At 37.2% G+C, this 14,541-nt stretch overlaps 1 protein-coding gene across 2 annotated transcripts in view; it reads left to right on the top strand.

Moving 5' to 3' along the window:
• LOC106955691 (contactin-associated protein-like 4) overlaps window positions 1-9,081 on the top strand; it is a 107,131-nt gene extending 98,050 nt beyond the window's left edge. Inside the window, exons 21-24 of one of the 2 annotated variants that reach the window (XM_015046006.1) lie at window positions 56-143; window positions 2,879-3,097; window positions 5,113-5,184; window positions 8,860-9,081. In XM_015046006.1, coding sequence (XP_014901492.1) covers window positions 56-143; window positions 2,879-3,097; window positions 5,113-5,184; window positions 8,860-8,879 — 399 coding nt within the window. In that variant the 3' untranslated portion in view covers window positions 8,880-9,081. Of the gene's footprint in view, window positions 1-55; window positions 144-2,878; window positions 3,098-5,112; window positions 5,185-6,355; window positions 6,999-8,859 lie in introns of those variants that run through there. The other variant, XM_015046005.1, reaches the window with a different exon arrangement.
• The last annotated feature ends 5,460 nt before the right edge of the window (window positions 9,082-14,541 follow it).

Genomic DNA, 14,541 nt, shown 5'->3' on the forward strand with positions numbered 1-14,541 from the left:
TCCACCTGTTTCTTTACCATAAATACTGAGCATTGTTCTGTTTATTTTCCATCAGATCGACGGTAACGCCAGAGAGGACTTCAACCTGAGCTTCGCTGGAGAACTCGGCAGCCTCAGGTCTCTCGTTCTGGGCCGAGTGCCGGGTAAGTCAGGATGGACGAAGGTCCGTTTGGTTAAAAAACACTTTGACTCATCAGCTCAAACTCTGGGCTGCTTGGCCTTGTTTTTCTCTCAGCTCTGAGAGTAAATATATACGTTACCAGCAGGACAAATCCAGATGATTTAAGAGAAAAGTTTGAGGTTGAAACAGAAAGTGAAGAAAAATCCACCCACACAAATTCATTTCTATGAGTTTTGTGTTTGCTTCTAGTTTCTCTTTGCTGAGCAATGAAATGCAGATTCTAGTTTAATTTTGGGCTTTTGTTGGCTAAATCCTCTAAACGTTTTCAACCTCATTCTGCAGCAAATTGTCCCTTTTATATTTCTCTTCCAAGAAGTCAAACTTTGTTACATCTTAAAATAGTCTTTTGAGAGTTTCTCTTTCTATTAGCTATTTCTTAAAATTGTTTATAGTCCACTTTCTGTTACTAAATATCACAGCATAAATAAATAAATTTATTTATTTAAAAAAATATTATCATTATCATTTAATCTCCATGGCAACCATTCAACTGTGCAAAACGCCTCAGTGGACATAGCCCCGCCTCTGAGGACAAAGCTCCTCCTCCTCGGAGCTGCATTTTCCAAACTTACAAGCTTCTGCTTAACAGAGCACCCGTCGCTTGCGGCTTCCGCACTCTGCTCCTTCAGACTAGCCAGCAGCAATTAGCAAACACCTGGTGGAACTTTACATCTGCCGAGTTCATCATACGAGCTACTGCTCAATGAAACGCTGGTAAAAATGCTGTTAAAGGGTTAATGTGATGACTTTCTGAAGGTGGAGTTTCAGAATGATCTGGAGTTTTTAAAGAGACAGAGGCCCAATTTCAAAGAAGTCAAATTTCTTTTAAGTCATATTTGATTTTTGTAGTTTTCACAATGTGTCTGGAAAATACATTATACTGGCTCTTTAATGGAAATGGTGCCACTGTGTTTTTAGACATCAGCTGAATATTGATAAAAGTTTGCGCACATTTGTAGCAAGTGACAGACCTAATGATATTTTGTAAATAATCTGCCTGCAGAGTGTTTTCGTCACCCCAGTTGGTATGAATTTTATCTCCTCTGATGTAGCGATCCTCCCAGCCCAGTGCTGTCTGTAGGGTTTAACCCCCTTCATGTCAAAATGTGACCCACGACCCCCTCTGTCGAACCGGAGCGCGTACAAAGTCAAATCAGAATCAGAAAAAGCAGCGGCGACGTGGATTTCCCGTCGCTTCCCCCCAGCCTCGTCATCCATCAGGCTAACTAATGGAGCCAGAAGGAACACAGGGAGGCTGGAGGAGACGTGATGTAGCGAGCAGAGCAACAGCTGAGAGACGGCTGTAATGTTTCCTCATCAACATGCAGATGTGTTCAGGTAACAGTCAGCTCTCAGTCATCTGATGCAGCTGTTTGTGTCGGCTTTAGCAGCTGCTGTTTACGCTGCAGTGAGGAGTTCAGATGAGTGATGGAGAGGAAGGAGTAGGTGAAATTAACAGATAAAGGCAGAGAGGGAAGATTTGTCCCATGGAGTGATGGATGCAGATGTTAAAGCTGCATGTTTAGCAGCTTGTCAGCTGGATTGAATGTTTTTATGAGCTGAAGTGAGTAATAACACAAAGCAATGAGCTTCGGTGACAGCCTAATGTTTGTGCGTATCATGATTAACTAGACCAAAGGGGTTTTCAAACAACCTTTTTGAATTCTTTGTCTAAAAAGAAAGATGCATTCTGTCCTGAACCTTCAGAGACATAAAGATGGTTACAAAATCAGCCTTCTATCAACAGAAACAAAACTAAGGTTATTATCTTTGGACCTAAAGAAGAACGATCTAGAGTCAGTTATTATAACTAGAAACTAGAGATCAGGCTGAAATCTGGTAGTAGTGATGGACTCAGACCTGCACCTTCAGAGCCACATAAAGACAGTTACAAAGTCGGTCTTATATCACCTGAAGAACATCTCCAGGATTAGAGGACTGATGTCGCAGAAAGATCTAGAGAAACTCTGCATCCCCAGAACCAAACATGGAGAGACAGCATTCAGCTTCTGTGCACCACAAATCTGGAATAAACATCCAGAAAACCACAAAACAGCCGAAACACTGATTTCCTTTAGATCAAGGCTAAAATCCCACTTGGTTTGAGCATATATGATGTTTTTAACGATGACACTCATGTAAAGCACTTTGAACTGCCTAGTTGCTGAAATGTGCTATACAAATAAACGATAACACTTTATTTGAAGGGGCTTGAATAAGACTGTCATGACACCGTCATAAACATGAATAAGCCTTCATGAATATTTATGACTGTTGTCATAAAGTGTCATTCGATAAATTATGACACTTTTAATACGAAGTTGACATTATTCAAAATGTCTTTGTTATGACAACTTGACATTAACCAAGAAATCATTAGTTTAAACTTTACCTTTAATAACATAAAGTTACCTAATTTTTAAAGTGCAATCAGTAATACTTTTATAACAAATTTATATCAGTAATGATTTCTTGGTTAATGTCAAGTTGTCATAACAAAGACATTTTGAATAATGTCAACTTTGTATTAAAAGTGTCATAATTTACCGAATGACGCTTTATAACAACAGTCATAAATATTCATGAAGGCTTATGTCATGTTTATGACGGGTGTTATGTCATGTTTATGACAGTCTTATTCAACCCCCTTCAAATAAAGTGTTACCAAATAAACTTGATTGATTGATTGTTTCTCAGATTCGGACTCCTTGGATCCGGACCTGGCTCGGCTCGGCGCGCTCGGCTTCGCCGGCTGTCTTTCTGTGGTTCGGTATAACTCCATCAGCCCTCTGAAAGCGGCTCTGCTCCACCCGGACACCAGCCCAGTCGTCGTCCTCGGACCTTTGGTCCGGTCCAACTGCGGCTCGTCAGCTTCAGCCAATCCCTACTCAGCTGAGAACACGCACCACCTGTCAGGTAAAGTTGACTTCAGCTGTGTTATAAACAATTAATATATGATTGAACAGAGAAACTTTTATTTTGCCGAGTGAGAAGGAACTCAGGAAATTTACTTTTGTGAGTTTCTTCAACTTTTACTGCAGTGAGAATCTGACATTAAAGTTAAATCTCTCACTCTGTCTTTTTCTGTCGTTAATAAGTGACCACACCATTTTCTATCAGGAAAGTGTGTCTTAAAATCTCTTATCTGCTTTGAGAAACAATAGAAAGTTGGATTGTGACCCGTTTACGTTTCATACAAGCAACATTAAAGGTTTTCTGGTTGAAACCAGTTAAACCAGAGAAAGATAAATTAGATTCCCCCTGCCTGGTTTAATGTACTTTAATGTTCAGAGTGTTTCATTTTCTCAAATGCCTGCATTTAAATAGTTTTCTTTCTGTTTGTTAAAAATAATCCTAGATGACGGATCGATCTGTGCGTAAAAAAGCGTATTTGGGCCAGGGTTCTGTTGAACAGCAGATGGGCCTCGGTCGGAGCTCAGTGGAGAGTTTTTATCCTCAGGCCGCAGCTGCAGATATGATTCAAAAACAAGCACAGGCCCTTTCTCCTTGTTCTGGAAATAATTGCCCAGCCTTATGCTCTCTTGATTCACAGATGGTGTTTAAGTTATCAGCAGATGGGCAATACATTAATATTTACTGAGGAAAAAACAAAACAAATGTTTCTTAGACAACATTTTCATCGTCTTCTTGGAGATTTTTCTGCTCTGATCCCAAAAGGTTTGAGATTTTCAGGCTTGGAATGATTTTTATCTAGACGCACTTGAATGTATTTAGGACGTTCTTTAATCGGCACAGGATTAAAATTATACATGTAAACTTAAATACAGTAACTATAAAACTTATTTACAACCACTGGGTGCTTTATCTGCTTTTACAAATCAATCATGATCAACAATTTTTGGCATTAGTACACACACTGGAAACCATCTTAGAATAGAATAGAATAGAATAGAATAGAATAGAATAGAATAGAATAGAATAGAATAGTCACTGCATAAACAGACAATAAATACACATGCAGGTCATATACACATCTAGAAATGTAGACTATGTACACAGCAGTTTAGGAAACAACAGAAGACCAAAGTTATTTCACACCTTCCAGATCTCAGTAAATTAACATCTCAGCTTCATAAGATGCATTTCCGTTTTAATATTTTAGGAAGTTTTCCCACCTGATAGTCTGATTGATTCAGTTCTATTGTTGCAACATTTGTTACATTTTCAGTTGCTGCTGTGTCAAAACCTGTTCCCCTCCTCGCCTGTGGGGGCGCTGCACCAAGAACTATTGAAGGAAATGACAGAAAAACCCCTGAACAAGACACTGAGCGCAAATTCCTAATTCACAAACTGTAAACAAAAATGGAGTAGCGTCAGATTTTAGTGGTTATAGGATTTCTGTTTTGTCTTTGGGAAAATACCACAAGCCATTTCTCGCTCTGTGCTAACGCTAGGCTAACAGTTTTTTTCGTTATTATTATTTACCCAGAATGCCCTGCACTGTAGTCCATTTCCCCACTTTGGAGTGGTCTCCGGTCCGCTTGGCGTTCACATTTTCATTCAAACTGCACCAGGGTTTACTTTAACTAGGCCGAGACCGAGGTTTGTAGGCGGACAGAGTTTGATTTGCATTCACACCTCCTCAAGCGAACCGGACTTAGTAGGAAAATGGACTAGAGTTTGATCAAGTACTCTCTAGAAAGAAAAGTAACTAATTTAAAGTCAAGTTCCTCAAGAAAATCTGCAAATATTTAATTGCAACTAGGCGGGGATCAACTGTACTTAAAATTACGGTTACTTATAAGCCAATTGTTTTTTTTATTAAGTCCTTGTTTGCCTTTATATTGCTGTTTTATTAGCACAATCTGGTCATCACTTCTGCTGGCATGTCTTTGTCCTGCTCTTATTCTCATTAAAAATACTCTAAATCTAGTTTCCTGTCACTCTTCTTTACTGTCTCTCTGCTGCAGACCAGTCTGGTTCTGTTGGTTCTGGTCAGCCTCTGGTGAACGCCATGAAGTCGGACTCGGCATTAATCGGAGGTAGGTTCTCCGTAAACTATCAAACTTTCCCCACAGCAGTGAGAAATATTCCATCAGAAATACATTTCATTTCTCCTCCTCTGCTTCGGTTGGAACCATGACCGCTCGACTCGAGTCGCTTAAAATCGACTGAATCTTTGCGACTTTGGCACTCGGCACACAAAGAGCACAAAACTAATTACAGCTGAGCTGAGTGGAGAAGCTTCTTTCTTTTCCTCTGTTATCTTCAAATGTTTCAGGGCTGTAAAACCAAAGATACTGAGAGAAATTGATTTCAGACTTATTCTGGAATTCCAATTAATATAAACTTGGAGAAATGAGCGAACTGACTTACGGTTAGCTGAAGAAACAGACTGCAGGGCAAAAAGGGACGATTTGACCACGACATGCTGAGACCTACTGCTGGATTCACAGAGAATGAGCCGAGTTCAGGCGATTTTTACATTTTATGCATTTGGAGAATAATTGCCTGCCCTCTCTTTAACCTCAACATATCTCTCTTTTCTTTCTTTAAAAATTTAATTGACCACAAAAATGATTACAGTGCATTTATACTCATGATATGGAGTTTCAGCGCAGTGGAAATGTCAGAGATTTCTTCTTTTGCAGTTTTTTCACACATAAATACTTCAAATCATCAGTTATTCTAGTACTCAAGTAATCTATCGATATTCTGACAATCGATTAATCGAATTGGTAGCTATTTAAGCTAGTAAAAGAAATATAAAAAATTAATTAATAAGGAAATATTTTATTGCTTTAAATGCAAAACTGTTGAGACATCATTTTAAGTCACAAGTCTGAAGTATGAAAAAACTTTTTTAAGTGTAGAAACAGATGAGAAATACATAAAACATAAAAATAACTACAAACTAGCTGTGCTGGTGTTGAAGTCCTGGAAAATGCTTGAATTTCAGGTGCAAAGTTAATTTATCTGTGTTCTCATATTAACATTTAATTCATATTTCATAAATGAGAATATATTTTCAGACGAGGCTCGTTGAGTTTCATGTTCAAATGTCCGTTTCATTTGAATCGACTAATCGATAATGGAACCGGTATCGATAAATTCTGTAAATGATGAAGGATTTCTGACGTTGTCGGTTCTGTGTTTCCGGGCTGCACAACCCAAACATCGTCTCTGTGTTTGCGAATGCTCTCTGCCCCGCAGGTGTCATAGCGGTCGCCATCTTTGTGATCGTTACCGTCTTCGCCATAACCGCCAGATTCCTCTACAGGAGAAAAGAGACGTATCGGAGTCGTGAGGTCAAGGCGGCCAAGCAGGAAGAGAGCCAAGATTTCCACTACAACAACCAGACTGAGGGCCGGAAAAACGCCTCTGGTGAAAACGCAAAGGAGTTTTTCATGTGAGCGGAGGCCGACGCTCCGGTGTTCATCCAGGAGGAGGCCGCGGACAGAACCGCGCCTCCGGACTTCACGCTGCACTACGAGCCACTTACTCTCTTTAATGGATGCAAAAATGGACTCGTAAAAACACGGAACAGCACACAGTTTTGACCTTTACTGTATATTGTGTAAATATGGAGCTGAGTTGTTCACATCCTTGTTTAAGCAACTGTAAATATTAAAAATGTAAATGTGAACATTGGTGGAAGGTGGTTTTATGGGCTGTTTTAACTTCTGTGTTTGTGATGTTCCTGACGTGAGTTTTAGGGCCACATGACGAAAATAAAACATTTACAGTTACAGAATAAAGTCATAAAACTGAAATATATCAAAATAAAGTCATAACATTAAGACTTCATTCTTGAAATATGACTTCAAATATTTCCACTTTATTCTCCTATTATTTTCTATTAAATAATTTGTTTATATTACATTTTTTTTACATAAAGTAATTTTATGACTTTAATCTCCAAAAATTATTTAATTATGCTTTATTTGATTTGCTTATGTCACACTGTCAAAAATAATTTAATTTAAAAAGGAACTTTATGACATTATTCTCATCTTATTTCAACTTTATTCTTGTATTATTTTTCCACTTATATAATTTGTATATCTCACAGTGGAAAACATTTTAAATAAAAAAAAACTAATTTTATATATTTATTCTTATGTTATTATATATTTATTCTTATGTTATTAAAGTTTTACTATATTTTGACTTATTTATATCACAGTGGAAGAATAAAAATAATTTTGACAATATTCTCAAAATATTTCAGCTTTATTCTCAAATTGTTAAGATTTTATCCTTTTAATTTCATTTTTAAATTTGATCTTAGTGTGGCCTTAATACTCCGTCGTGCTCATGGCATTTTTCTGTAGGAAAAGAATGAATGTTTGCGTATGTAAAGGGATTTTTTTTTACCTTTAACCAGGTTCTTGAGGAGTTCGTCTGAGCTGCTATTTGCTCAAATGCAAACCTTTTAATCGTGTGTGCTGCTTTGTGGAATGACAATGTCAACTCTTCAAATGTTTTGAACCCTTTTTGAATATCTTAAGAGGACATGTGGGGTTGTGTGTAGTAATTACGAATAGTCACTATTTTACCTGCAGTAGCCAGCGGTTAGTGTGATCCAAGTTTAGAAAATCTTACTAAGTGTTTTTTGTCTAGTTTCTAGTGCGAATATGTTAGCACACTTAAAATAAGACAAAACTAACAAGTAACTTTTTAGCAAGATAAAGGAGCTTGTTTTAAGTAAATAATTCCTTAATATTGATTATTGCACTTATAACATGGGAAAAATATGTTGTTAAACAGAATTTAACAAAAAAAAATTCTGTTAAACGTCAAGACCTGCTGAGTTAACCTGAGAGTAGCCGTTAGCTTGAATCGATGTAGCTCTTAGCTTCCCTCTGAGTAGCCGTTAGCTTGGTTCCAAATAGCTGCTAACATTACTAGCTCATGAGAGTTTAACATTGTGGCGGCTGACTGCAGGTAGGATACTTACTGCTCATTACTAACTCAGCAACCCCACTTCAGCTATCAAACTATATCTTTAAGATTTAAAGTACTTCATGAATCACCTGTCCTAAAAAATCTGAGCAAAAGTTCAAACAAACATGTTTCTTTAGGCAACATTTCAAATTACAGAAATATTTCCCTTTCTTTTTATGAGGCCAAAGGAGGATTTTAAAAATGCACAAAAAATGAATGTTTATTATCAAAACTGTCCATTAATTTAATAAAAAGTCTCTTCATGAGGTTGCTAGGAGATCAGTGGAGGTCTGGTGTCTCTTTTTTATCCATCATTTGTTGTTTTTTTTGTTGTTGTTGTTGTTTTGTGCAGATCACAATTTCACTAATTATTTTCCAAATTATATCCAAGAAAGAAAACATTTAAAACGCTAAATATCATTAGCAAGACGCTAATGCTAATTCCTGTAATAGAAAACAAGAGGAAATGTTGATTACATGTTGGATTTTAGCCCCAAAATGTTAAAGAATCCCCATTTATTTTTTAACTAATTAACAAAAACTTGAAGCTGTGATCTGTTGTGATTCAGGTGCTCAAACATTTAGTTCACCTTTAACCTTAACCTGTAGATGTGTGAGCCAATCACAATGCAGTTACATTCGTCTCCATATTTTTTTGTTTTGATGTCAAAGTAAACTGAAGGTAGTAATTTGGTTGCTACTTGTTGCCACACCTGTTGTGTTTTGACCTTTCAGATCACTAATGGATGCACTTCCTCGTTCTTTTCCAGATATTAAAAACAGAAAGTAGTGCATGGAGTTGAGCGTGACCCAGATGAGCAGGATCCAAGGTGCAGAAACTCAGGTAGATAAGAAATAAAGGGAACAGATTCAAAATTTTTAACAGTTACGGATATTTTAACACGCAAAATGTAATTTTTGTGAAAAGGGGCAAAAACTTTTTACCACTTTGCTGAATCAGCTTTAAAGGGATCCACGGCTACTTGAACATTTTGGCCTAAATATGTTGTAATTTTATGTTGTGATCTACTGTTTACTATATTAGCTGTAGCTAACAGCATTAGCAGGAGCTAACAGCATTAGAAGCAGCAAACACAAAATCAAAACAAAGAGGAAGATAATAAATGGATGTTTTACAGGCACCATGAAACATCTTTCTATTTTTAATACACCATTTTAATATATTTGAGGAAATGTTTTGATTTTTACTGTAAACAGCTTGAGTTAAAAACTGAAGCTAGTTGCAGCAAACAACAATCTCCTTCTATGTTAGCATTTCCAAGCAGCACAAACACCAGATTTTTCGGCCGAATATCTTCTCTTCCTCAATTTGATCATTGTCTTCTTCATTTCCTCTTGCTTTCTTTTTGAACGCGCTCTAAATCAAGTTTTATTACTTTTATTGGGCAATAATTACTGTTCTGGTTGGATGAAGCTAGTTCTGTAGCACCTAGCATACGTCATCTACCCAGAATGCATTGCAGCATAAACAATATAAAATTGTATTTACATTTATAAAAACTAAACAGCCTACTGCATTTTTACTGTATGGTTTTTACATCTGAAATAAATGTTTTCAGATAAAGGCTGTTGCTATCGCTAATTGTGGATCCCTTTAGCATAGCTTCGTTTAGTTATATGTGGAATATGCCGTTAATATAACAAAATTAGATCCATGTTTTATACTCAGATGTTCAGAATATTATTAGGAACACATGGATAAATCTAGATTAATATTGAAATTTGTTTGGTAAAAGAGAGAAAATACTTTTCAGATTGCAGCTTAAGCTAGCACTAGCTTAGCAATGAGACCATTTTGTTGGGGAAAACCTTCTCCATTAGGAGATATAGTGTATTATTTCTGGACTAAATTAGCACTTTCCAAATAAAAATAAAAAACAAACTTCTGTGGTTTTTAATTATTTCTACTCTGGTAAGTCGTCCTTGTTTACCAAATCTGCCATTTTATGCAGAAGATAGTGAGATCTGAAACATGAATGAATCACAGCATCTTTCACGTCCATATCAATAAAATGTTTTAGTTTTTTTCCCTTGGAAACTTTTTAAAAATATCTTTACTTGATGTTTTTTATGCAAACAGTAGTGAGATTAAGAGCAGTGGTCTTGGAGGAGGAAGAGATCTTTAAAGAAAAAACATTTTTAAGGAGCGTTCAGCCAGAAAATCTCCATAAAATACCAACACATTAGATAGTTCTTCTAACTGAAGTCGGCACATGAATTAAACATTTTCATGTGTGATTTTCTTCCAGCGACTTTTTGCTGCTGCGCTGCTTTTTTTTTTTTTCAGTTATCAAAAGGCATCTTCAAAGTCCTTCTCTCCCCAATCATGCAAATGAGCAAAACACACATCTGTTTTGAGGGTCCGCTTTTCTCCGGCTTTTGGGGAGATATTTTTTTATAACTAAGGGTTTGTTTCTCTTTTTTTTTTTTACTTAGTTTTTTTTCTTTTTTTAGCTCTTTAGGAACGCCTTGCACAGGATGTTCGTTCTGTTGTGATTTTCTTCCCCTCCGCGCCTGCAGGGAGCTTCACATTCAGGCTTGCTAATGGCTCTGAAGAGCAAAGCTTTTAACACTGACAGTTGACTGCATGCAGAGCTGGTTAATGTGCTTCTGAACCCCTAATCTACTTCGATCTTGACAGGTGGTTTGTTTGCTCTTGTGATGAAATGAGACAGGAAGATGGCCTGAAAGGCTTTCTGAAGCAATCATGGTACAAAAAGGAAAAAAAAAAAACGTGATGCAAAATGAGGAAATGTGACTTAACTCCACCAGCTGAGAATCACACTCTAATGACAAAAGTTGGTAAATCCACAAAGTGAATAATTCATGTCTCAGTTTGAGTTTTTATCACTGCAGATTTGGTATGATTTGTTGTATTTTTCAGTTTGATCTTTAAAGAAGAGAATATTTTACTGTCTCTGTCAGTTCCACCAAAGATTTATCATGTGTGTCAAACTCAAGGTTTGAGGGCCAAATCTGGCCCGCCATAACCTTTTATGTGTCCCTTTAGACTCATAAAAGATAACAGTTGTTCTTAAACATTATGTTATCAAACAAACGCAGATTTTATCTGTTTACTGTCAAATTACATCAGAAAAAATTGACGCAAAATCAATAAAACTCCACACTATTGCATCGAAGTGATGCTAACTCCCACCTGCAGGTGGCAGTGTTTCTTCTACTGCCTCAGCCTTACTAGATGTCAAGTTATACTCTGTAACAGTTTCTGTTTCAAATGTCCGTGAAGTTTTGTCAATACCCAGCTAATGTACATTTCCACTAAATAAAAAATGCAATTAAAATCACAAAGATGAAATTTGCTCAGGCGGTAAGTCGTTAAAAAAAAAACATGCTACTCTCTGAACCTCAAGCTACTTCCTGTCGTCTTCTTTGTAGTTTCTGCCAGTAGTAACATCTGGTTTTTGATCTTTCGACTCTTGTGATGTGAAAAAAGTTTTCCCACTGCAATTTAGCAAAATAAACCAATTTTGATTCAATCATAAAACCAATTGACGTGTTTCCATTAAGTGAATTTATTTCCAAAATGTCAAATTGCACAGTTATATGGTCAATCGAAACACAGCTCCTGATTGTTATGAAGAATAACAAAAAGTGACATTTACTGCTATATGTAAGCAAAAATATGGCAAAATTTCTTGCAAATATTTCTAAATTAGCATCACAAAATCTGTGATTTTTTTACTACAAAAATAATCACAAATCCTGGAGAGACTGATCAATGTGAAAAGATGATTTAATATTACTTAGTTTTAAGTAGTACTTATCAAATTCAGATGGAATTTTTGATTAATATTTCAACAATTTAATGAGTTTTATCAGCACATTCTGGCTCAACCTTTGACAGCATTCATGAAAATGAGTTTGTAATCTATAAAATATTGTAATCTACTGTATTTCCAAACGTATTTGCTGGTCAGCGTTCACTCACATACGAATTTGAGTGACAAAATATTGCTAAAAAGCTCTTTTTTTGGAAACCATCGAAGAAAACAATTCCACTGTCGAAATTGTAAGTTTTTTTCCATCAAAGTTTCACCTTTTGCATTGATAGCAGCTATTTAGCCTCCGCAGACGAAAACCACAAGACGTAGAATAAAGTTCAAGGTAAAACAGTTGAACCAATGAGCTCTTTAGTTTACTTAATTAAATGAGCCTGATACTCGTTTAAGTCTGATCCCCATTTACATACGTTCACATTTACAGTATGTGCTCCTTCCAGTCGTACCGTGGGAGGAAGCACATCCTTCAGTGCTGACATTTCTGACGGCTGTTAACATCCCAGAGATGAGAGGAAATATGTAGATGTGTGCCGCGTTGAGGAGCAGTGGGTGTCGGAGTGATTCTCTGTGAAGAGCCACTTATCCTCTCTGCCTGTTTTAATGTTCAGGCGCCGGAGGATACGAGATGATTCACTAATCCCCACTCAGTTTATCTAAATCTTACTGGATGAGATCAGAGACCAGATGCGAGGACGATAACTGGCATCTTAAGCATATGTGGGAATATCATTACGATCAGATAAACTCAGATTTTTGGACTCATTTGTGTTGAGTGCAGCAAACAGAAAATGCTGATGTTTCATCTGCAGCTGAAACATGACACAGAGTTTTATGTGTCTCATTGGTTCATGAAGAGACTTTATCGCTGCGTCTTTGTTCCTCTGACATTCTGCAAACTCTGCACCATGTTCTACATATACATATATGACATTGTGTTCTTTATTTCTGTGTTTAAAAGTAGCATTTATCCTGTATAAAGATGATTTATGTCTATCACTAAATCAAATTGCACTTTTTCTTACCATTATTCTTCAATCTCTAGTTGATAGAGTTGGTCATTCTCACACCTGATAGTTCAGTGGATTCAGTCAATTTGGAACCAAAGCTGCAACATTTGTTACATTTTAAGATGCTGATGTGTCAAACAAACCAAACCTTTTGGAAAATCTGTTCTCCTCCTCGCCTGTGGGGGCACTGCACCAGAAACTAGGGGAGAAAAAAATATGAAAATATCTGAAGAAGACACTGAGTGCGCTTTTTTCTTCACAAATCAAAACAAAAAGTGGAGTAGCGTCAGATTTTAGCGGTTGTAGAATTTCTCTTTTGTCTTTTGCTAAAGATCTCGAGTCATTTCTAATGCTAGCACTAGGCTAACATTAGTTTGTTTTGGTTATATTTACCCAGAATGCCTTGCGTTACAGTTCGCTTCCTGCTTTTGGAGCAGTCTCCGGTCCACTTGGTGTTCACATATACATTCAAACCAAATGAACCCAACTTTCTAGGCAAACCAACTAGAGTTGGACTAAAGTGGACTAAATAGGGCTTGTGTGAATTCCCAGTTACTCTCAAACTGGTTGTTAATCTAGCAGCGTAGGTTTGATGAATTAGGGACGATTTCCCATAGCTGTCAGCTACCCAAACCAGAGACCATCACTGTTCAAATTCCTCTTCTCTATAACATCTACAACACACCCATAATGGCTGCTGGAAAAGACAAAGTGTCTTGTTGTTGACTTAACATCCAGAAACTGCTTTCTGTATTCTTGTTGGATGTGCAGGAGGCTCCACTTCTGCTTTTCAAAGATGTGTGGTTGTATAATTGCGCATCTGTTTGCAGCTTGCCTGGATTTAAAGTAGCAAGACTCCATAAAACCACTGAAAATAAGAATTATTTTATGCAAGAAATGTAATGAACATGTTTAGTCCTGTCCTGATCTGTTCAATAATCAATAATAGGTGTTTTAAATAGGCCGCCCAGATCCTTCTGAGTGTGAGAAAGATCACATGTGAATCAGCTGCAGCTCGTTAATTGCAGCTCCGGAGCTTTGGGAGTAACTGCTGATTGACGAAATCTTTTCCTGGGCCAAACAAGCCACTTATAGCTATTCAGATGACTGGCTGTTCATCCATTCAATGGTGTTTAATTGAAATTACACCAGTGATGTTTCTGGCTGCCGTGCATGAGCAACAACCCAGCTGCTTGCATCTTCCTGTATGACAGGATGGCCTTTTAATTACAGCAGCCCCGCCTTTTCTGCTTCAGCTTCCCTCATTACCATGCAGATCCGTCTCTGTGAACCCATCCTCACCTCTCCATTACCTGAGCAGACACTAATACAGCTGGATGTGGTGGTAATTACAGTGCAGGGCTGCTGTTTACATGGCTGTCCAGGCGTGGAGGCGAACAACGCAGAGATTTACGGCAGGAAAATGACCCAAATGCCAGGAGGTGGAAAGACCAGAAGCAGAACATACGAGTAAAGATGAAAGAACCAGACGAATGTTTCCTGTATGACATTTAGAGACAGAATTTATGGAAATTTACACTTTGATCATGTTATAACATTAATATCTACTCAAAAAGAAACCAGCAGTGGTGATTCGACTCATTCATGAGCCACGGAACTCCAT

The sequence above is a fragment of the Poecilia latipinna genome, unplaced genomic scaffold, assembly GCF_001443285.1.
Source record: "Poecilia latipinna isolate Pla-1442-1.1 unplaced genomic scaffold, P_latipinna-1.0 Scaffold760, whole genome shotgun sequence".
Taxonomy (NCBI): Eukaryota; Metazoa; Chordata; class Actinopteri; order Cyprinodontiformes; family Poeciliidae; genus Poecilia; species Poecilia latipinna.